We start from the raw sequence: 23,180 nt of genomic DNA, 5'->3' as shown, positions 1-23,180 counted from the left end.
GCCAATGACTTGCGTTTGTCCGCTATTTGTGGAGTTGGCGGTGAGCAAGCGCGAGCAGTCGCCGAACGGCGCCACCGTTGCCGATTTGCGATTGTCCGTCCGCTTCCGCCGATGATGTTGATGATGCGCTTCCGCCCCAGGTGGCGCCGCCCCCCCTCGTCAGAATTCTTCGGGTCCCCAGCGCCGCATCGACCAGCCGCCGCCGCCGCCGCCCTCCTCGGCGCCCCCCGCGGGCCCGCCGCGGGGCCGCACGCCGCCCGGCATGCTCCCGCCTCGCCCCGCCTCCGGAAGCATGATGTCGTCCAGTCCCGATTGGCCGAGCAGCGGACACTCGCGGCTGCGCCAGGCCTCGTCCTCGTCCAAAGGAGACAGTCCCGAAAAGCTGCGGCCCGCCAACAAGGTCGGCGTCTGTTACCGTGGCAACCTGCACGTGCCGCCAGCTAAGTGCTGACACTGTCGCGTGCGTGCGTGCGTGCGTGCGTGCGTGCGTGCTTTTCAGGCGCCGTCTCCGTGTGCGCTGGACCGCACGGCCGCTTGGCTTCTCAACATGAACTCGGCCTCGTCCTACGCCGAGACGGAAGACGATCGCCATGACGACGCCTTAATTGACAAGGTAAGCATAAGGTGGCCTCGCCTGAGCGCATCTGATGCGTGCGTGCGTGCGTGCGTGCGTGCGTGCGTGCAGTACCAGCAGGACATCGCGCTGCTGCAGGAGAAACTGCGGCTGGCGGCTCAGCGTCAGGAGGAGTGCGAGGCCCGCCTTCTGGTCCAGGACCAGCAGAACCAGCGCCTGCTGCAGGAATATCAGGTCCGTGCTGACCCTTGTTCATTTTGTAACAAGGAAAGAAAAATCACACACATTTTTCACCAGACTAAAACTAGACTAAAACCCGCGGAACTAAATTAGTATGCATTTCCGTCGACTAATGAAGACGCGGCGAAAATGTACTTGACTTGATAAAAAACGGGACTAAAATCTATGGACATTTTAGTTGATGAACAAAAACGATTATTTGATTTAGTCAAAACTCTCTCTGCTAATCTGTCACTGTGACATTGTCATGTGACCCACAGTGACACGCCCCTTTCAAATCTGCAGCTCGCAAGTGCAACGTGCACAAACACGTGGGACAGAACATGCCGCGTGAACGGAAAGAAAAAAAAAAGGAAATTATATTTGTAACGCAACATGAATCCAACGGCTCGAACGTTGCAACAATAATGTTAATCCGACCGCTAACTAATGCTGGCTAACGAGCTCGTAGCTCGTTAGCCGCAGTAGCCACTCGACGCTGTAATGGCGTGTCAGGAAATTTGACGTGAAATGGTTTGAGATCCGAAATGTTCAACATGATCTGCTGACCCAAAAAATGCAGAAGTCAAATGATTGTTCGGACTAAAACGAGACTCAAACGTTGACAGTTTGTGTTGACGAAAACAAGATGAATAAAATGATGTTTCCTTGGACTGAAATTCTAGATTTATAGCCGACTAAACTTGGACGAAATAAAAAGGGGACTAACTGACAAAAACCAACAAGCGTGATCGGGTTGAAAAGCTCCATGTTTTCCGTTTGTGCAGTTGCAGCACCTTCTGCTCAGTTTCCTTTTCAGTCGTTTGGCCCAGCTGCCTTTAAGGGCCACGCTAATCGCTAACCGCTAACCGTTCCTTCACAAATTTGACCGATTGCGGCGGGGACTTCCGATTGACGGCAGCAGCAAACGTTGCCGTGTGTGTGCGCGCTCAGGCTCGGCTGGAGGACACCGAAAGTCGGCTGAGGCGGCTGCAGGACGACAAAGATCTCCAGATGAACAGCATCATCAGCAGGTTCGCCGCGCCGTCCGCTCGCGTGCCCGCGGGACAAGTAACGACCTTTGACCTGGGCAGGTTGATGGCGGTGGAGGAGGAGCTGAAGAAAGATCATTCCGACATGCAGGCCGTGGTGGACTCCAAAGAAAAAATCATCGAGGCGCAGGTCAGTTGGCGGGCTGGCCGCCGGTTGGCCGCCGGTTGGCCGCCGGTTGGCCGCCGGTTGGCCGCCGGTTGGCCGCCGGTTGGCCGCCGGTTGGCCAAGACCGACGCTTTCAAGTGTGCCCCTCAGGAGAAGCGGATCGCCAACCTGGACGCCAGCAACAGTCGGCTGATGGCGGCGCTGGCCCAGCTGAAGGAGCGCTACGGCGTCACGTCGCAGAGGAACGGCCTGTCGCCGAGCAACACCTCGTCCCTGCAGATCACCCAAAACGGCGAGTTCCGCAATTCCGGCAATTGTTGAGCTGCACGCCCGCCGGCTGGCGGCTGCAAGTGGGAGGGGCACGCACGCACGTACGCACGCACGCACGTCTGTCCGTCCAAGATGAACCGGAAGCTCTCCGCTTCAGCGTCTGACATTTTGTTTGCGCGCACGCCTGCCGGAGGACGAGACGACTCGACGTTTGCGTTCCAATCCAGCAGGTGAAAGGTGACAACCAATCACGTCGCTGCTTCTTTTCAAACCGCAATCAGTTTCTTTGCCAATTCCATTGAAAGTAAGCACCAGCTTTGCCGACTTCCAACAAGCGCACATTTTTGGGGGCGGGGCGGGAACATGGACGCGAGCCTGGCAAGCCGAAGCCATTTCCTGTCTGCTGGAAAAACAAATTTGGGCAGGCCAAAGCCAAGCGTGCAAGTCCAATGGCTTGGTTTGCTGCGACCTTGTTGCTAGGCAACGGCACGCTTGGCCAACCTCATTCAATGTATTTTCAAATGAGCGCAAACAGGAAGATTTTTATTTTTATTTTTCAAAAAAACGCATTTGCCTCCTTTCCCTTCCCGCCAGTCGCTTGTCTGACGTCACATCCGCTCTTCGCTGATTGGTTCATTCCCCGCCTGCTCCAGTCGGGATTTTCCGGCCGCAATGCGAAATTGAGGCCTCTGAAGTGAAGTCGCCTCCCATTAAAGTGTTTTTTTTTTTCTTTTACTCGAGCAGCTGCAGTGAGCAGGAAGACGAAAGAGACAACAAACACTGTTTTGAATTGATTCATGTGCATTGTCTGAAAAAAAAAAAAAAGTGGTTAGGGTTATTCTAAGGACAACATGAGTAGCACACGGATCGGTTCTAAAAATAGTTCAGTGACGGCACACTGCGACTTACTAGGAATTAGAACATAGCATTTCTTATTTTGTTTAAAAATAGATTGTGTTTTATGATGACAAGTTTGCAATAGCAACATTTTTGCTGACGGTTTTATCTTACGAGATTGGAATGTCGTCTCGGCACCCGCTCATCGAAAGCAGCCGTTCACCACACGCACACGCACGAGCCAGCGCTGCACTTTGGCCACCGGAACGTTCCGGGATCCGACCAATCGCAGGCCACCGGAACGTTCCGAGATCCGACCAATCGCTGGCCACCGGAACGTTCCGAGATCCGACCAATCGCTGGCCACCGGAACGTTCCGAGATCCGACCAATCGCTGGCCACCGGAACGTTCCGAGATCCGACCAATCGCTGGCCACCGGAACGTTCCGAGATCCGACCAATCGCAGGCCACCGGAACGTTCCGAGATCCGACCAATCGCAAGCCACCGGAATGTTCCGAGATCCCGTTCGCAATTGAGCCGACTGCTCTTTGCGTTCTGGTCAAAGTTTGTCGTTGTGCCGGTCGCCATCAAAACATTAGAATCCAAGCAAGAACGGCAGAAGGACACGATTTACACGCAAAAATGATCACACCATTGATCGACTGATTGATGGATTTATTGAAGATCAAGCGATGAGTCCGACCTTCCAGTAGTGGCGGTCCCAGCCCAGGAACCAGCCCGTGAAGGTTGGCGGTTCGAATCCCTGTTGGATGCTCACCACGGGGGTGCGAGGGTCTCTGCGGGCCGGGTCGCTCTCCAAGTATCTGGAAGCTGCAATGGGGGGGGTCACTTCCTGCTTTGGCCACCACTTCCTGTTTGGCTCACCTGAAGCAAACGCTTCCCTTTTCTCGTCCCCGTGCGAGTCCTTCCCCAGCCACACGAAAACCTGCTCGCAAGGCACAAGAGGAAAGAAACTTTCAAATGTGCCACAATTATTATTATTTTTTTTTAATAAAACGAAACAATATCATGTGTGAACATCTGGATAGAGCTGATATACCTGGAGGTCATTTTGTACAATATTTAGTGACTTTTTTTTTCTAGCCAATTTAACAAACTCCCTCTAAAAACCAAGATGAACAGAATTAAAAAACAGAAACACAACAATCGTGAAAATGTGGAACTTTTCTACTGTACACTGACTTTGATATTCCATCACATTGTAAACATATTTTCAGATGAATACGTGAAACTGCAGCTGTTATCAATCCTGATTAAATCTTCTATTAAATTTAGAATGTTAGCCACCTAGCTATGCTTTGTTTTATTTGCACGGACCAAAACAATGAATGAATTAAAAGGCTGAAGGAAAACATCCCCTAAAGCGTATTGCTCGTGCTTTTGTCGACTCCGAGATGAGTTTAATCCAGGAAGTCCGAAGCCTGCCACAAGTGCTTCTAACTGGAGCGAGCGGCACCGGCGGCTCGAGCCGAGCGGCGCCGGGGAAGTGACTGACCTGCTCCCAGGCATCCAAGAGCATGACATCATCGGGAGCCAGATCTTCCTGGGTCAGCTGGCCCGGAACCTCCTCCATCTGAAGACCAGCACAGGACAGCCCATGACGACAACACTAACCCAGGGAAAAACTCATCGGCGGCCGGCGACTGACCAGGAACTTTCCCGTCTGGTTGGAGCAGGCGAACAGACGAGGAGGATGCGCCTCCATCTGACGTGGACGCGGGCGAGACGGGCAGTCGTCCCCTCGGCCGCCCAGCGCCGCCCAGAAATCCTCTGCAAGCACATTTGATGCCGTCGTGGTCGTCATCCTCCTCAGCAAAACAAAAACGCTCTCACCTTCCTCGTGTCCTTGGTCCACCTGGACGGGCGTCTCCCCCAGGAGCGCGGCCAGACGTCGGGCCCCTCGGACCTGGGCCGAGCCGCCGCCGCGGCCTTTCCACATCCAACATCCCGAAGGAGACGCCAGCAGGAAGACGTCGTCCGACTTGAGGCTGGAGGACGACGCCCTCACCTGGGAGGTACGTAGGAAGCATTTGCAGCTACATTTCCTCATATCAACACGGGTTCGACACCCCCTCCCCAAAAAATTGCTTGATGTCGTTTTGTTAAAAATGAGGATTGGTGCATTTGTTCTGCACGGGCAAGTCAACTGGACCTGGAGAGTTTTAGATCATTCCCTCCTCCAACACAGGTGATTCAAAGGATCAGCAAGCTCTGAAGATGCCCGATAATGATCCTCAACCGTGTTGAGGAGGGAGACATGGAAAACGCGCAGGACTGCGACCACATCCATTTTCCTTTCGATTGTGTGAACCGAATTTCCTATTCTTATGAATTCTCCTTTTCTCCTTCCTGACGGTCACAAGAAGTTTGCCAAGAAGCGCCGCTCGTCCATTGCTAGGGTTTGAGTCACGGAGAACGGATTTGATGTCGTCTTTGTGGCTTTTTACAGCTCTTTTAATTAGAATACGCAAGTAGCAAGTCCAAATGCTGAGGAACAGTGAAAAGGTGGAGGAGACGCGGGCAGAGGCGCCGCCGGAAGATAAGCGCCCCCCCCCCCCCCACCTGATTGAGTGCGGCATCAAAAACTCATTCCAGTTTCTAACCATCACGTTCCAGTCTTCTCCAAACATAGGAAGAAGAATTCACATTTTTGTTGGATCACCAAAAATAGTTTTTCCAACGGCCGGCGATCGTCATTGAGATGATGTGCAAGTCGCTAAAGGTCACATTTTTCACGATCAACTTGAGGTCAGCGAGTGCAATTTTGCTGATGCGTTGGGGTCAAGCGAGGGAAATCCTCTTGATTTTGGAATCGGCACGTCAACGTGCAAAATTTCACGTCCGTCCTCACCTGCACAGCTGCGGCGTCTCCGGCGACGTTGGCTCCGATGCGGAAGAGACGCAGACGGGCCGGCTGCGGCGGTCCCCGCCCTCTGGAAGTCCCGCCCATATAGATCACCATCGGCTGGCCGCCAAACAGGCTCATCAAGTGGGCGGGCTCTTTGCCCTGGACCACTCGCACCTGCGGACACAAGTTGTGCTTGAGTGAAACGCGCGAAAGCCGCCCCGCCCGGCGGCCCGCACCCGCTCACCTGCGCGGCCCCGCCCCCCAGTTCCTCATCCAGCTGAACTGCCAAAATGGCCGAGGCGGCGCGCTCGTCCCGGCTGGATTCTTCTCCTTGCCTGGGTGATGATGGCGGCGGGGTCAAAGGGCACCGGAAGAAACACCCGTCGTCCCTTCCTGCGGTCTTACCAAATGTAGATGATGCTGCCGTCTCGGCGGTTGTGGCGGTACCGGTAGAGGATGATGTAAGCGTCTCCGCCCCAAAACTGACCCATCGCTGACGCGTCCACCGGTACTTTGTCCCGCCCCTCCACACGCCACACCTGCGCACAAACACGCGTTGCAGTGACGGCAGACCAGCGCGCCGACGCGGGCGACCCGAGCGCGCGCACCTGCTTGTCGCCGTCTCCCGCGTCCAACATTCCGTGCTGGGCCGCCATGGCTTCCGATTGGCGGAGAGACGCCGGGTCAAACGGGACCTGTCCAATCAGAAAGCAGGTCCGGCCCGTCAAAGCCGTCGGGAAGAAAAGATCTTTTTTGCTCACCTTCTCAATGAGATTGGACGGCTCGGCCGTTTCCATGCCGACCCGCTCTTCGGGATGGCGCCAGTCTTCAAAGAATTGTTTAAAGAGCGCCGTCTCCCCGTACTCGGGAAGGACCTCCACCTGGGGGGGGACGGGGGGGTCATTCCCGGGGCCGCGTGTGCATGCGTGTGCATGCGTGTGCATGCGTGCGTTACCTGGGTGTGTGCCGGGTAATTCATCTTGTGGATGAAGTGCTCGGAAAGCTGGAGAACGGCAAGTCGCTCCTCCGCGTTTGCGGCTTTCCCTGCGCACACACAACATTCAAAAGGCGCGCACACGCACGCGCAATTCCAAGAGAGCGGTCGCCTCGGAACCTTTCCACACGTAGATGTGTCCGTTGCTTCCGTTGTCCAGGATAAAACAGTCGCTGGACAGCAAAGCATTGTGGGAGAAAGGACTGCTCTCGCCCACCACGGTCACGTCCACCCGGCCGTCTGCGTTGGACACCTGACGAGCGGCCAGACGGATGCCCGTCAACCGGGCAAGCAAAACCGGAATTCCTTCCTTTCTAGCGGGGCTGCGGCACCATTGCAAAGGGGCCGCTTTTGGATTGGTTCCCTTCTCCAACACACCCGATTCAAATAATTAGCTCATCAACAGCACGTTCTGCAGAAGCCCGACGACGATCCTGTCCGCTGGAATCAGCCGTGTTGGAAAAGGGAAACCTCCAATACCTGCAGGGCTCTGGCCCTCGTGGACCAGAATTGCCCACCCCTGTTTTAGAGGTTTACTTCCTCCAACTCAGCAGATTCAAAAAGATGGCCCCATCATTCGATTCAGGTGTGGTGGAGGAGGGAAAACTCTAAAACATGCTGGAGCACGTTTACCAGCCAGATGAGTTTGTGGCATTTGTGGCTTACGGTCAAGTCAAACTTAGGCAGGGTTTCGACCACCTGGATCGGACCAAATTGTCACAATTCTTCCACCGCGAGACGTCACGCCATCGAGGAAAGTCTGAAACTGCGGATGTCGGTGCGATTTGAAAATCTATTTTTAATGTACAACAAAGTTTCATAGGAGGCCCATCAATGAAAAAGTTTGAAGCTACAATCAAAGCTAAAAATAATAAAAAGCTAAACATGGCTTGATGTCTGAAAAGTGACTAAAAAATGTTTTTTTTATAAAAAATGAACATTTACTTTGTAAAGCTTCGCCAGGTTCCTGTTGCAGGCGTCCGTCTTGGTGTCGTCCACTTGGGCTTCCGGAAGTTCAGGTTTGTCCCCCAGCACCTGAAGGCGGAGGTTAAACGAGGTCGTCCCGCGCGCCGCGTGCCGCTTCTCACCTCAGTCATCTTTTCAACTTCGGCGCCGTCGTCGCAGATCAGCAGCGAAGCCCGCCCGCAACGCTCGTTGTCACGGATGCCCTTGGACACCTGGCGCACACGCACACGCACACACAGGACATCTCTTCCTGATGACGTCACCACGATGATGTCACTACTCACCATGGTGGCCTTCAGCTTCTCAAAGTGGTTGCTATGGCAACCGGACCACTGGATGATCTCCTGGTAGAAAGAAGAGCTCGTTTAAGGAGCCGGTATGATTAACGAGTGCTTGTTGCTCGCACCTTGCCCAGGTCAAGTATGAAGGTGTCCCCGCTGTTGAAACTGTCCCAGCTGAGGCGGACTTGAATAGCCCTGACGACACGTCGCCCTTTGACCTGCAGCAGTCTGCTGACGTCCACCTCGTTTGTCTCCACGTGTTGGAATCCTGAAGCCAGGCCCCCCGCCTGCGACAGACCCCGCCCACCCGATGAAGACGCCGGCTCGGTTGCCGCGGTAACGTCTCGCCCCCGCTTACCAAGTACTTGAGTCCCGCTTTGAAGTATCCCAAAAAAGCGTTTGATTCGTGACCCTGGACTTCGCGGTACTGGACCGGCTCCCCCTGCAGGAAGTCATCCATCTGGACCGTCAAGATGGCCGCCGCCCCGGCCTCCTCCCGGGAACATTGGCCACCTGCCGGCGCGCAATCGCAAGAGCGGACGCGTGAGCCCTGCCCCCGTCCCTTTGCGGGTACGGCCGGCGGCCATGACGGCACCTTGCCAGTAGTGCAGTCGATACTGCAGGGGGCGCTGTTGCCGCCGGTTGCTGTGGAGAACCAGGTACGCGTCCCCGCAGTAGAAGGAGCCGTGAAGACTCTCTGGAACAGGAACCGGCTCCATGTGCTCCACCCTCCAAACCTGGAGACCTGCCTGGAGACCCGCCCGCTCAAACTCCGGGTGGAAGGCCATCACGTCACCTACAGGGGGCGCAGACGCTCATTTAGCCGGAGTGCAAAACACGCTAGCGCAGGCTGCCCGCAAGGAGCCGGTACTCGGGACCCAAAGACCCAAACCGGACCCGTGGAGCATGAAGGGAAACTTGAAGCCGATCTCATCCCGCGACCCGACTCGGACTTCATGCCACGCGTCTTTACTAGCCAAGTGCTACGCAATGCTAACGTTCAATAGTCACAAATGTTTGACGCCAGCAGGATCAGAGCACAAAAATGAAAAGAAAAAGAAAAGAAAAGGCCTTTAGAATATCCAGAACACGCAAATTTGGCTGACGCGGGTCATCATGCATAATTTAAAAACAAACGCACTCATGGATTGTGGAAGGAAATGTGATCCAGCTTGATCATCATTTATTGATCTTGAAACGTGACATCTTTGCCGGAAAATGTCAAGCACACAAGAAAGTTCAATCGCACACACGCAAAGTCAAAGGTGCGCACACGCACACGCACACGCACACGGTTAAATTGGCATTTCTTGCGTCTTTACCGATTGGTAGCCAATTTGTAAACCTAAACATTCAAAATGCTACGCGGGTGACGGCTAGCTCAGCAGGAAAGCACCCACATGATGCATTTTGGCCAGTCCGCTGCACAGGTGACTCGGGTTCAATTCCTGGACCGGGTGTTCCTTCCTTGCAGGCCATTTTTTTGCTCTGCTTCCTGTCAAAAAGCTAAACTGCCATGTGGGGGGGGGGGGGGGCTTTGAAATGCGGAAGAGTTTGATTAAATATGATCGCAATGTGGGTCCCAACAAAACATTGAAGTGTTATTTGAGAAATTCAAAAGGCTAAAATTTAAAAACAAACCAGGAATCAGCAGCAAAAAGCTCATTTGGATTTCGATTCGCATTTGTTGCGGTTATTCCCTTTTATGACATCCATTACAATTAGATGCTAATTGTGTAAAATAGGTGATGACAGACAGTTGGTAGCTACTTTCCTTACTGGGGAGTTGGCAACATTGCTTTACTTTTTCAATTGATCAATCGGCCACCAGAGGTCGTTGTGGGGAGATCATTTTCAAACGTTCCAAAAGATCAATTCTTTTTCTGGCTAAATTGTTTCAAATGATTTGTTCGTTTCAATGTTCCATTTCTGCCATCCCGAAGATCAACATCATCACATTCATGACCCAAAAACATTTTCTGCCCACTTGAGCCCCCACCGACACGCAAACAAATAATATACAGCGCAATGAGACATGACACTTACAAGCAGGATGTTTGTGAAGTAAAGATGGCGGCGTGTGTTGCTTCTATTATTTAAATGGTAGGGGTCGGGCTACAGATGAGACACACGTGTGAATATTGACGGTCGCACCTGCAGCTGATTGAGGACGTCATCTCTTCGTCGGTTGCCATCAGTGGTCAACGCACCGGAAACAGCCTTTCACAGTAAAAGTCAAGTTTGTTCCCCCCGTGTGATTTGGCCTTCGTGTTGGTGATTCCCATTTTACTTGAAAAGAAGCTCAATGACAGACGTTTGTTTTGAAAGAACCTGGCCGGATGTGCCAAGCAAGGCGCTCTTTTGCGCGAGGACGAGCTGAAGGTCACAACGCGAGCATCGCAGCTCAGAGTCCGAACGCGTCGCGTGACGAGGCGGGGAGGGAAGAGCGCAGAGCAGACAGACAGACAGGCAGACAGGCAGACAGACAGGCAGGAAGGAAGGAGGCGTCGATCCGGACCGGACCGCAAGATGGGGAACCGCAGCATGGAGGAGCTGATCCCGATGGTCAACCGGCTGCAGGACGCGTTCGCGGCCATCGGCCAGAACTCCAGCTTGGACCTTCCGCAGATCGCCGTGGTGGGCGGCCAGAGCGCCGGCAAGAGTTCGGTTCTGGAGAATTTCGTGGGCAAGTAAGTCCATCTTTACGATCCAACCGGACTCGGTCAGCTGCTGCAGTCTTTCTTCTCCGCCAGTTGGTGTCCAAAGTCGGTCCTGGAGGGCCGGAGTCGTGCAGGTATTTGGATGGCTCCCTGCTCCAACGCACCTTTTCCCAATGAACAGGCTCGTCATCGGGCTTATGCAGAGCTTGCTGATGAGCTTCAGGTGTGCTGGATGAAGGCAACCATCCAAAACCTGCACTCCGGGATCGACTTTGGACACCGCTGTTCGACACGATCGCAATCAAATGGAATGATTGGCATTGGTGACGTCATCGCCGTCGATCCAGTATATGTTTCGATTGGCTGTTTTGAGAACGGATGCTCGATTGAATTGCGTGGAAAGCTGGAGGGTTCGACTGTCGCCATTCGGCACGAAGATGCTTATCGTGATGATAATCAATCATTCCAACCTTCCCCACTTTCCCACCAGAGATTTCCTCCCGCGTGGGTCTGGAATTGTCACTCGGCGCCCCCTCGTGCTTCAACTCATCAACTGCACAACAGGTGAGATTTGTTGTTTATTTTTCCTCCTGCTTTGCATTCAAGTGCAAAACAATCTGGAGGAATTCACGCACGATTCCTTCATCCTCGGTGGGTGTTATTCTTTTTATTTGGGGGGGCATTTATTGATAATATAAGTACCAGGCAATCCAATTTACTTATTAAAACATTGAAAACCAAAATATATCACATTAAGAAATAAGGGTGGGGTGTGTACACCCTCTCTCTGCATTACACCTTTTTTTTTTTTATTGTATACATTTTTTTATAGTTCTGCATGAGTAGCAATGATTAATTGGAATTCCTCATTTGTTGGAGACTTAAAATAAGTGCTGATCTTAAAAGGTTCTGATTGGACCCCTGTCCGGTCCTTTTATCTTGCGTTTTCCTGATATTACACCAACAGTAGACCTCTTGAAAAAGTTGATCAATGTAAATATTTGTGAGTTTGGGTTGACTCGACCCTAACTTTGAAATATCACATTGAACATATTTCAACTGATTTTGTTTTGTTCGAGGCATTGTTTTACATTTAATGTTTGAAAAAAACAACTGATTGCTCAACTTATTTTTTTCCCAACAGTGTTTTTATTCAAATATTTTTCGAAACCTACAATACAATTGTGTTCAACTGCTTTCGCCCACGATTGAACGCGCTAATATTGTTCATCAGATTGCGTCAAATGTGCTTTATTATAAACGATGTCGGTTCATTTTCGGTTGCTGTTGTTTAACGTGTGATCTTTTGGCTTTCTTCAGATCATAGACGGCAATTTCATTGCTTTCAGTTTCTTTTTCAATGTATTCATTAGAATGTTCCTTATTGTTTGAACCAATATTTTGTTCCAGTCAGCCAACGAAACGTCACCAAGTTCAAAGCAGTTTTTTTTCTGCCACTCAAGAAATAGGAAAGAAAGCCTTTAAGTCACTCGGCCCATCGAATTATCGCATTGGAATAGTCCACCTGTTCATATTTGCTCCATATTTTTATAAATATCTTGCTTAATTATTTAAAAACGGATTGTCAATGTTTTCAAAAATGTAATGTCACGATGTACTTTTATTATGATGAAATCATTTGAACTTTAAGGTTGTCTCTGTTAAGTGTTATTGTATTCTATATGTTTTTTTTGTTTGTTTTCGTTTTTCTTCTTCTCTTATTCTTTCCTGTCTTGCTCGCTAGAAGTGGAAGTCAACCTTCCACATTTCTTGACAATCACATGTGATCAGGTGTGCCGCACAGGTGTGCCGCACAGGTGTGCCGCACAGGTGTGCCGCACAGGTGTGCCGCACAGGTGTGCCGCACAGGTGTGCCGCACAGGTGTGCCGCACACCTGTGCCGCACAGGTGTGCCGCACAGGTGTGCCGCACAGGTGTGCCGCACAGGTGTGCCGCACAGGTGTGCCGCACAGGTGTGCCGCACAGGTGTGCCGCACAGGTGTGCGGGTCGTTGATGACGGGCCCTTACGCCCGCGGCAAATGTGCGTTTCCAAGCTGCCCTATGATAAATGAGGCCCCTGGAATGCAGCCTTGATGTTAGCGTGCTAGCCTCAACGCCGCTAATACCTGTTTGTCAACATGTGCCGTGACCGGCGGCGAGCCGACCGTCAAGCGAGGTTCCGCGTCCGATGAAACCCCCCGAGCGGCAGTGGCGCGGCCGCTCGGGTACGCGCGCCGCTAATAACGCTGCCCGTTGCCGTCCTCCCGTCAGAACATGCCGAATTCCTGCACTGCAAGGGAAAAAAGTTCACAGACTTTGAGGAAGTTCGTCAGGAAATCGAAGCGGAAACGGATCGCGTGACGGGACAAAACAAAGGAATCAGTCCCGTTCCCATCAACCTGCGCGTCTTCTCGCCCAACGGTAACGCACGCACACTCGCAAGCGCCGCACCAGGATTCTGGTGTTCCAAATGGAAGCTTGTTGATGTTTTCCTTGGAGTGTTGTAGGTGCAAGTGTTTGCGTGCGTTTGTGTTGCGTCAGTGTTGAACCTGACGCTGGTGGATCTTCCCGGGATGACCAAAGTTCCGGTGGGCGACCAGCCGGCGGACATCGAGCAGCAGATCCGAGACATGCTGATGCAGTTTGTCACCAAGGACAACTGCCTCCTGTTGGCCGTTTCTCCCGCCAACTCGGACCTGGCCAACTCGGACGCGCTCAAGGTCGCCAAGGAGGTGGACCCCCAAGGTCAAACGTCAGGCCCGCCCTGTCCTCTCCCTTGCTTTTCTTTCCTTTTTTTTTTTAAGAGTAGTTTTTACCGATTTGACATGTCATCATCATCGCTCTCCTGAGACCCGTCCGTGTCTGCCAGCGCTCGACTTTCTGTCTTGGGGTGCGCGCGCAGGTCTCCGGACCATCGGCGTGATCACCAAACTGGACCTGATGGATGAAGGAACCGACGCCAGAGACATCTTGGAGAACAAACTGCTGCCGCTTCGCAGAGGTAGGACGCCGCAGGTGTCCAATCCGGCTCCGTCCCGGAAGCCAAAAGCCTGAAGGCCGCGGGCGCTTCTACTCAAGCGGCAGGTCAAGCAGCCTCCAGAGTAGAGGCGCCCCCCTGTGGCCAAAGGCAAACTGGCAGTCTTTTGACTCTGCGCCTGGATTGGACGGACGCCTGTGACGACAGCCAATCAGCTCCTTGCTATCGATGAGTCGCCTTCTTGTCCGCTTGCGTTTGCTTCCTGACTTTTAGTTAAGCATCAACACCAGTGGTGTCCAATCCGGGTCCAGCTCGTCAAACCGCAGGTGCTTCGAGTCCAGGGGTGGCCAAGTTGGGTCCTGGCGAGCCACTATCCCGCCTGTTTTCCATGTTTCTCTCCACTAACACACCTGATTGATGATCAGGTTCGTTATCAGGCTTCTGCAAAGCTTGATGATGAGCTGATCATTAGATTCAGCTGCACTGAAGGAGGGAGACATGGAAAACAGGCGGGATAGGGGCTCTCCGGGACCCGGCTTGGCCACCCGGGTTCTCGTCAATAAGCGGTTGAGCGGCGAAAGGCAAACTGTGGTGGACTTTTGACTTTCTGGACCCAGACCGGACACTTTGGCGGGCGTCAGGCGTGGTTTGAAGTGTTGTGTTGCGTTGAGGACTTGCTGGATTGGCCAAGTTCTGACCCAAAGCCTTCGCCTTTGCCGGTCAGGTTACGTCGGCGTGGTGAACCGCAGTCAGAAGGACATCGACGGGCGGAAGGACATCACGGCGGCGCTGCAGGCCGAGAGGAAGTTCTTCCTGTCCCACGCGGCCTACCGGCACCTGGCCGAGCGCATGGGCACCGCCTACCTGCAGAAAGTCCTCAACCAGGTCGGTGCGAGCGCGCGCGGGGGGCGGGCGTGCACGTGCCCCTTTCTGACCTTGTATGTGACTCGTTGCGCTTTGGTTTGCCACGCCCGCCGCAGCAACTGACCAATCACATCAGAGACACGCTGCCCGCCTTGCGCAGCAAACTTCAGAAGCAGCTGCTGGACATCGAGAAGGAAGTGGCCGAGTACAAGAACTTCGACCCGGACGACCCCGCTCGCAAAACCAAGGCCTTGCTGCAGTCGGTGCACGCGCGCACGCACGCACGCACGTGTTGATCATCAGCACTTCGCAACATTTGTGTGTGTGCGTGTTTGCCTCAGGATGGTGCAGCAATTTGCGGTGGACTTTGAGAAGAGAATCGAAGGTTGCGGCGATCAGGTGGACACCAGCGAGCTGTCGGGAGGAGCCAAGATCAATCGCATCTTTCACGAGCGCTTCCCCTTTGAGCTGGTTAAAGTAAGCGCTCGCAACTTGATTGGCGGCTCGGCACATGCCAAGGAAGCGCCGATCAACTCGGCAACAACGCAAAAGTCCTCCTTCCTTTGTTGCCATGACAACCGGCACCAAGCAAAATTCACTTCAATTGAATTGGAATGGCGGATTTGCACGAGTGCAAATGGAATTGGATTGCGTAACGAGACGTTAGCGTTAGCGTTAGCGCCTCGTCGTTCACTCGTGCGCTTGTCCAATACACGCGAATGTTGCATCATGAAGTTCAATTCTACTTCCTGCAATTGCCATTTCATTTGCCATTCTGCAAATTCTGCAAATTCTGCAAATTCTGCAAATTCTGCAAATTCTGCAAATTCTGCAAATTCTGCTTCCTGTTTTGAGCAATTGAAGTGGAACGGAGACCTCGTTCTCACTTCACGTCTGAATTTGGTCCAGCATGAAAACTCAACATTCGCTCCTTGCTGACGTTGTTGTCATGCACGCATTGAAGTGAGGTCGCCAACGGCGCGTGTGTGCGTGCGCGTTTGTGCAGTTGGAGAGTGACGAGAAGACCCTCCGCAAAGAGATCTGCTACGCCATCAAGAACATTCACGGCATCAGGTGACTTGATGTCTGCGCAGCCCTTGCGTGCGTGCGGATCTAATAGTTGTGTGTGTGCGTGTGTGTGTTCAGGACAGGCCTGTTCACCCCCGACATGGCGTTTGAGACCATCGTCAAGCGTCAGATGAGTCAAATCAAAGAACCTTGTCACAAGTGCATCGACTTGGTCATCAACGAGCTGGTCAACACCGTCAGACTTTGCGCCCTCAAGGTAGCGCTTGGACTGACTTGACTCGGATCCCGTCCGGACTCCGACCGCCGCACGCTTGCCGACTGGTCTCCTCCTTGACGAGTTTCGACGTTTGTCTCTTCCAGTTGGCTCAGTACCCGCTCCTGCGAGAGGCCATGGAAAGAATCGTCACTCAGCACATCCGAGACCGAGAAAGCCGCACAAAAGAGCAGGTCTGCTTCAGCCGTCCGTCCGTCCGTCCGTCCGTCCGCTTGTCCGTCTGTCTGTCACCTCGATGTGCTCCATATAGCGCTTGATGGCAAAAGAGCCTGGAGGGGCTTGAAAAGGCCTCAGCGGACAAAGGTCAACGACCTCCGCTGGCCTGAAGCGCCACCCGCTCAAGGAAAAGGTGCAGAAAATCAATTTTGGGGGAAAAGCGAGTGGCGGAGGTACCGACCTTCGAGGATGGCGAGCGGGCGGTCGCAGTTTCAAGGATCGCTCCTTCTCACGTCCGGTTAGGTTAGGTTACCCTAACCCTAACTTTAACCTAACCCTAACTTTAACCCTAACTTTAACCCTAAACCCTCGCCCTCAGCAAGCGTGTCAAAAGGAGCGCGAGCTTCACATTTCAACCTTTGTGTCGCTCGGACGCTAAGATTGGGTCCGCCCCAGCTGGACTTGTGCTGGGAGCGACGGCCACAGCAGCGGTCAGACGAGGATCCTCCAGAACGCGGCAAGAGCCGGCAAATGGAGAGGCTTGCCGGCAAATGGAGAGGCTTGCCGGCAAATGGAAAGCCTTCCGAATATTCTGCCTGCTTTCATGTTTTGGCTGCATCAAGCCAAAAGTGCAAGGGAAAGACGTTCCCATGGGACGACGCAGGATGAATTGCGTGCTTCAGCCACAAGCGGAGAGAATTGATTTGAAAAGGGCGAGTCGGGTTCAAGGGGATGTTGGAGAACGAATCATCAGTCCTGCTCGAATGGCAAAGTCGGATTGAGGCGAGGACGATGGCGTCCTCCTTCCGTGCACGCCAACGGATTTGCTTCTCAGCAGCTGTCATCACATGACAAACATCTTCTCCAATCGATTGGCTCATTCAACATTTGACAAGCCAACATGTCAAAGTGTGGACTGCACCCGGTTCTGATTGGAGCGGGCTGCTCCGTGCTGGTGGCTGATGACGCAATAAGAAGAATGTCCCGCCTAAACGTTAGCGTTAGCATGAGAAAGATGGCTAGCTCGCTGAGGAGAACGAACGTTCATCCGGTCGGTCTTGATTTAACTTGACCAGCCTGTCCCGTGCGTGTGCGTGTGTGCGTGTGCGTGTGCGTCAGGTTCTGCTCCTGGTGGACATCGAGCTGGCCTACATCAACACCAACCACGAAGACTTCATCGGCTTTGCAAAGTAAGACATTGATTCGTGCTGACGCTCCTCTTAAGTGAGGACATTTTCTTGTTGCGCAAAGAGCGAGATCGAACCTCGCTCTTCCCACCGCTGCTATTCTTGTCCTGCTCATTGTTTTAGCAAACAGACAAAAGAACTTAACGGCACTAAATAGCGGAGGTGGGCAAGTTGGTCATCTTCCGTCGAGCACGCCGTCGTCGTAATTTTCATCACACTTCCTGCATCACGAAATCCACATTTTTGGGCTCATGAACTTCGCTGTCTTCTTATGCAAATTTGTGCAAGATGTCAAATGAAGCACAAATAACGTACATACTTGTTCACAAGTAACGTATCTCCGTGAAACTAGCCAACAAAATTGGAGTGATGACTTTTTCTTTAAATGAAAGTCAGCTTTTCCAAAATGTCTGCGACGGGCTCATCGACCTTCCGACGGGAAACGCGTCGCGTTGCGTCACGTGTGACCTTTGCTAGCCAAAGTGATGGACGATGCTGGAACATCCTCATCATCATCATCATCATCATCATCATCATCATTTTCTCTGATGCCGGAACGTCGTCATCAGCGTTGTCGCTTGCCGTTTCTTGTCTTTCGTTGCTCAGCGCTCAGCAGAAGAGCAGCCAGGCCAGCAAGAAGAAGGCGAGCGGCCAACCGGTGCGTCATCGGCATGCGGCCGCCGCCCCTTTTTGCTTCCTGGACTCATTTTTGTCTGCTGCGCTCAGGACGAGATCATGGTGAGTGTGCCGCTGCGCTGACGCTGGCACGCGCGCTGAACCGGCGACTGGCCTTGCCGGCAGGTGATTCGCAAAGGCTGGCTGACCATCAACAACATCGGCATCATGAAGGGCGGAGCCAAAGAGTACTGGTTTGTTTTGACCGCTGAGAATTTGTCCTGGTACAAAGACGACGAGGTAAGACGCACGCTCGTCACGTTTGCAATTGCTAACAAAGCGAGAGGGGACTCGAGTCCAAACTTTTCTTTGTCAAATTCTGTCTTCGCCATTTTGGGCCCCCGCCAGGCCCAAACGCGCTACTCGAGCGCATTCATTTTGTGTTGGGGGACAAAGAACGACGCAAGTGAATCGGTCCCTTTTCTTCCATGTCAGGGCGCCGCGCCGCCATTGAGCGCCATTGAGCGCCATTGAGCGAAATGGCCGTCACGGTGGCCTCAAGCTGTCGGGGCAAAGGTCACGGGAGACGAGCTCCCTGAACAGGAGAGCGGGCCGCGACGTGGCCTTGCCGTCAATTTGGCTCCATCAAATGTCAGCTTGCGTCCTTTGCTTGGATGGCTGGAAATTCAACCACGGCTTGTTTTTGCCGCCCACTCCGTCATCGTCATACGAGCGAGCGCGTTGGGCTGGCGGGAGCGCCGCAAAGACATTTCTGCGATGCAGACGACATTTGGGACTCGACTTCCCTTTTCATGTTGCTCAACTGCCTTTGAAGAAAAAAAAGTTGCGCACGCATGCTCATGATGCTTACGAGGACAATTGTGATGACGCCCCCTGCAGGAGAAGGACAAGAAGTACATGCTAACAGTTGACCGCCTCAAGCTGAAAGACATTGAGAAGAGCTTCATGTCCAGCAAGCACATTTTTGCTCTCTTCAACACTGAACACAGGTACGCCGTGTACACCTGCGGAAAACTTGCCATACGTACACTCATGCAATGCACTGCGTGTGCGTGCGCGTGCGCGTGCGCGTGTGTGCGTGTTTCCTTTTAGGAACGTTTACAAGGACTACCGTCAGCTGGAGTTGGCCAGCGAGTCTCAGGAGGAGGTGGACAGTTGGAAGGCCTCTTTCCTCCGCGCTGGGGTGTACCCTGAACGCAGCGTGGTACTGCGCCTCATGATGATGATGATGATGATGATGAGGATGAGGATGATCTTTTCACTGATCATGTCTATTTGCTTTGTTCTCCTACAGGACCGAGACAAGGTGAGCCAAATGAAAACAATCTGATCGAATTTTGCCGTGGGTTAGCAAATTTAGCAAAGATGACATGCACATGATTGCCTTGATACGTTTTGATTTACAAGTCCAAGATGGTTGTAATGTAATGCGCGTGTGTGTTTGGTGCAGGCGGAGGCGGACGAGTCCAGCGCCGACGGGCAAATCCACAGTGTGGATCCTCAGCTGGAGAGGCAGGTGGAGATCGTCAGGAGCCTGGTGGACTCTTACCTGTCCATCATCCATCGCACCATCAGAGATCTGGTCCCCAAGACCATCATGCATCTGATGGTCAACAACGTATGTAGAGCGCACGCACACACGCACGCACGTCCAGGAAATGATGTCACAGCTGATGGATGGCAGTGACGCTCTTCAGACCAAAGACTTCATCCACGCCGACCTCCTGGCTCAGCTTTACTCGTGTAGCGACCAAAACGCTCTGATGGAGGAGTCCCAGGAGCAGGTAGAGCAGCCGCCGTGACGCTCGTGCGTGCGCGCGTGCGTGCGCGTTTGCCCTCTCGTGTCTGCTACCGTCCGCACGTTGTCAGGCTCAGCACCGGGACGACATGCTGAGGATGTACCACGCGCTACGTCAAGGTCTCAGCATTATCGGCGACATCAGCACCTCCACCGTCACCACCTCCATGCCGCCGCCAGTGGACGACTCGTGGCTGCAGGTGACGGGGATGCCGTCGGGCCGCAGGTACGATGCCTGCCGGAAACGGATTGGGGCCTTTTTGGAAGCGCGCCACTCCGCTAAACCGCACAACTACTAACGCACACACTTATTATGGTCACATATCTACCGCTACTCGTTACCCGGGACAATACAGAACATCCATTTATAGATGTATACTAAAGGAACCTGTGTTTCAAAATCACCTTTTATTTCTCTAGGTTGCACGCGTGTTCGGGTATGTCATAGGTGTCAAACTCCGGTCCTGGAGGGCCGCAGTCCTGCAGGTTTTGGAGGTTTCCCTCTTCCATCCTGCTGATTCCAATCAGCAGGATGGTTATCAGGCTTATGCAGCGCTTGCTGATGAGCTGATCGTATTTCAGCTGTGTTGGAGAAGGGAAACATCCAAAACCTGCAGGACCGCGGCCCTCCAGGACCGGAGTTTGACACCCATGGTTTATGTGAAAGAACTACGACTGAATGAAGTCAACCAATTTATTTCCTGACAGTCGTCAAAACATACATTCAGAGCTCTTGAATCAACTGCTACGCTCATCTTAGCTTCTAGCAAAGATGATGTCGATTGACCGAAACTATCTATTCCTGGACCCCCTTTTTATTCCCCCCCCCCCCCTCTCAATATTTTTTTAGGGGGTTTTCTTTGTCTAATTGGTCCATTGCAGTTGCCATGCAGAGGGTGGGTGAATTCCAGTTGATGATGTCACTTCCTCTGTTTGCTGGCCAGCATTTCTGTACAAATGCTTCATTTTTTGGGATCAATGAGCTTCCTTTTGCACAAGAAGCTCAGAAGAGGGTTCGGGTTAGGTTAACCCTTAGCCTTGATGCTCGCCTCCGTCATTCCCAAATGACACACAAATTTTCCCATAATAATTCTATGCACTCATTTTTATTACAATAAAACATAATCAGCCAGGAAGACGGGCCTATAAGGTTAAAAGTAAATACATATCATAAATATTTGAATATGATACACGATAACCTTTTTAGTGCCTTACGGGTGAAATCGGATTTTGGACTACGGTACACTCAAATCTCAAATACTTTGATTCAACTGCGTGCAGCATTACAAGCTTGTTGCAGCAAATATCTTCCGAGAACAAACATTCAAGAGCAATCGTGCTTATACGGGTTCGAGAAGACGTCCTCATTCCTGGTCCTCAAGAGCTGGAGTCTTGCAGGATTGACGTGTTTCCACCAACACGGCTGATTTCTTATCAGCTCGTCAGCAAGATAACCATCTTGATCTTTGGAATCGGGTGTGTCGGAGGTCATACAAGACTCTGGCCCTCGACGACCCTGAGTGAGGAAGCCTGTTGGAGAGTCAGGATTGTGTTGCGCAATTCAACAGTATGATGCGATGACATCATATGCTGCCGTCGCACAGTAACGCTTTTGACAAAGTGGAAAACATCTGTGGAAAGCGTGACCAGTTATGGAGGTTGCCAGCTCTGGACGGACCAACGAATATATGGACAGATGGATGGATGGACGGACGGATGGCTGAATGGATGGATGGATGGCCGCCGGATGTGTTGTGAATTGCCCGACCTGGAGAAGTGAGTTGTCATGCAATGGACGTGGCCCCACGCAGGTCCCCGATGTCCAGTCCCACGCCACAACGCCGCGCCCCTCCCGGTCCCCTTCGCCCAGGCGCCCGCGCACCACCCGGCCCCCCTTCACGTCCCGCTGCGTCACCCGACCCCGGAGCGTCCGTACCGTCTCGTCCCAATAGGGCGCCACCGCCTAGCGTTCCCAGGTAATGGCTACCAGCTCACGAGGTGCTTGTTGCACAAGGCTGGAAATAAAGCACGAGCACGGCAAGGTTACACAAGGTCACGCGATGTTGGAAGCAGTTGCCCAACAAATTTAGCATTTTGTGCCTCATCAACTAAAAGTCAGGCATCGATGTCCAAAAAGCTTCCCTGGGCTGAACACGTGCTCTTCTTCATGCTAATTACGCTGCAGCTAGCAGCTAGCTAGCAACGAGCTTCAGCTGATTACTGCTGCGGCTCAACAAATTGACATCCGGTGTCTGACCATAATTGGCAATTATTTACAAAAGGGCTCAGAGTCGACGTCAATCTGACTTTTGCCATTCAAGCGGGGCCAAAATGCAATTTTGGACCCACAAAGTGCGACGTCAAAGTGTTTATTTCAAGCCTTGTGCTTTACGTTCGATGTGGTCAACATGTCCAACGTCCTCGGCAAGATCACGTTTCCTTTCAGAATCTCCATCAGTGACCAGTGACGATCCGGCAGTGTGACCCCGCCCCTTCGCCATGACTGACAGCTTCGCTGGCGAATCCCCGCCCGCTCCCACGTGTGTCGTCATCCTGCAGTTTGGTAACCGCGGCCTCCTCGTCTTCTTCTTGGCAATCTTGTTGTTCTGCTTGTTTCTGTGTCAAAGTTAAAGGATGGAAAGAAGTCGGTCTGCAGAAGGTGCTAGTTGGCGAGCTAACGAGCTCGCTAACATACATGTCAAGTCCATTTTTTCCCCTCGAGTAAAGATGAGAAAATGTTTATTTTCATATGTTGATCTTTACAATGTAAAGTTTTTTTGGAATGAAGGTTCATTCATTCATTCATCCAAATTTAGGACTGACTTATAAGTTCATCTCATTTCTGATCAAAATAAAGATATTGAAGTCTTTTTAGAAAAGGAAGCACAAAAAGACAGAATGCAAGATGTTTGCTTGTCATTCCTCTACGTGTCGTTTCTTTGCTTGTTTGTTTTTTGGAAGCTTCTGACAAACTTGTGTAGGAAAGCTATTAATAATGAAGATCACAAATCAACAATATCTTTGATGTATGTTTGCATAAATTGTCGCAGCTGGTGATGATGACCATGATGAGAAAATAATGAAAAGGATGCAAATAGGTTGTAAAAATTCTATCAACCAAAATGGATCATGTGATGGGATGAGTGTATTTAAATGTTGCATGTTTGTCATTCATGTTGTTCATGCAGCTATGCATTAGCATGCAGCTATGCATTAGCATGCACTTAGCCTCTTTTTAGCTGTAGCATGTCACAAGTGACATCAAGGTGCACTTTGTAAACACTCGTCTTATAGCGTATAATCCCCATTCAATATTGACTGTTAATGTACTCTGTGTGTGTGCGTGCGCGCGCCTGTGCGCGAACAGTAGGTTGATTGTCATGTGACTTTGGCCAACTAAGTACTACATTAAAAGATGAAAGCCTGCA

At 52.1% G+C, this 23,180-nt stretch overlaps 3 protein-coding genes across 7 annotated transcripts in view; 2 read left to right on the top strand and 1 right to left on the bottom strand.

Annotated features, from left to right (window-relative positions):
• dab2ipa (DAB2 interacting protein a) overlaps window positions 1-4,437 on the top strand; it is a 15,605-nt gene extending 11,168 nt beyond the window's left edge. The window contains exons 13-18 of the mRNA XM_086075753.1: window positions 141-400; window positions 500-613; window positions 686-808; window positions 1,748-1,827; window positions 1,888-1,975; window positions 2,102-4,437. Coding sequence (XP_085931879.1) covers window positions 141-400; window positions 500-613; window positions 686-808; window positions 1,748-1,827; window positions 1,888-1,975; window positions 2,102-2,272 — 836 coding nt within the window. The 3' untranslated portion in view covers window positions 2,273-4,437. The remainder of the gene's footprint in view (window positions 1-140; window positions 401-499; window positions 614-685; window positions 809-1,747; window positions 1,828-1,887; window positions 1,976-2,101) is intronic.
• LOC147173103 (gelsolin-like) lies at window positions 3,594-11,113 on the bottom strand. 5 transcript variants are annotated; one of them, XM_086075760.1, is made up of 19 exons: window positions 10,217-11,113; window positions 8,766-8,966; window positions 8,529-8,683; window positions 8,296-8,457; window positions 8,174-8,233; window positions 8,012-8,101; window positions 7,869-7,958; window positions 7,044-7,176; window positions 6,885-6,973; window positions 6,691-6,810; window positions 6,538-6,624; window positions 6,335-6,468; window positions 6,174-6,264; window positions 5,933-6,103; window positions 4,915-5,089; window positions 4,730-4,851; window positions 4,577-4,654; window positions 3,946-4,006; window positions 3,594-3,891 (listed from the first exon to the last, which is right to left on the bottom strand). In XM_086075760.1, the coding sequence occupies exons 2-19, from the start codon at window positions 8,956-8,958 to the stop codon at window positions 3,746-3,748; spliced, it is 2,157 nt and encodes a 718-aa protein (XP_085931886.1). In that variant the 5' UTR covers window positions 8,959-8,966; window positions 10,217-11,113; the 3' UTR covers window positions 3,594-3,745. The 5 variants fall into 5 exon arrangements, with proteins under 5 accessions (XP_085931886.1, XP_085931884.1, XP_085931885.1 ...); XM_086075758.1 differs by having other exon boundaries at window positions 6,538-6,810; XM_086075759.1 differs by having other exon boundaries at window positions 3,594-4,006.
• Window positions 10,452-23,180, top strand: LOC147173102 (dynamin-1-like). The gene is made up of 23 exons (XM_086075754.1): window positions 10,452-10,860; window positions 11,321-11,394; window positions 13,103-13,252; window positions 13,373-13,576; window positions 13,734-13,832; window positions 14,533-14,693; window positions 14,789-14,931; window positions 15,014-15,149; window positions 15,679-15,746; window positions 15,819-15,957; window positions 16,062-16,148; window positions 17,251-17,321; window positions 17,925-17,976; window positions 18,045-18,056; window positions 18,120-18,233; window positions 18,834-18,943; window positions 19,047-19,158; window positions 19,249-19,260; window positions 19,405-19,572; window positions 19,652-19,738; window positions 19,824-19,978; window positions 21,564-21,728; window positions 22,199-23,180. The coding sequence occupies exons 1-23, from the start codon at window positions 10,700-10,702 to the stop codon at window positions 22,218-22,220; spliced, it is 2,502 nt and encodes an 833-aa protein (XP_085931880.1). The 5' UTR covers window positions 10,452-10,699; the 3' UTR covers window positions 22,221-23,180.

The sequence above is a fragment of the Leptonotus elevatus genome, chromosome 5 (assembly GCF_054856555.1).
Source record: "Leptonotus elevatus isolate MCC_2025b chromosome 5, RoL_Lele_1.0, whole genome shotgun sequence".
Classification (NCBI taxonomy): Eukaryota; Metazoa; Chordata; class Actinopteri; order Syngnathiformes; family Syngnathidae; genus Leptonotus; species Leptonotus elevatus.
The sequence above is the reverse complement of the archived record's forward strand: the minus strand, read 5'-3'. Positions and strand labels throughout refer to the sequence as shown.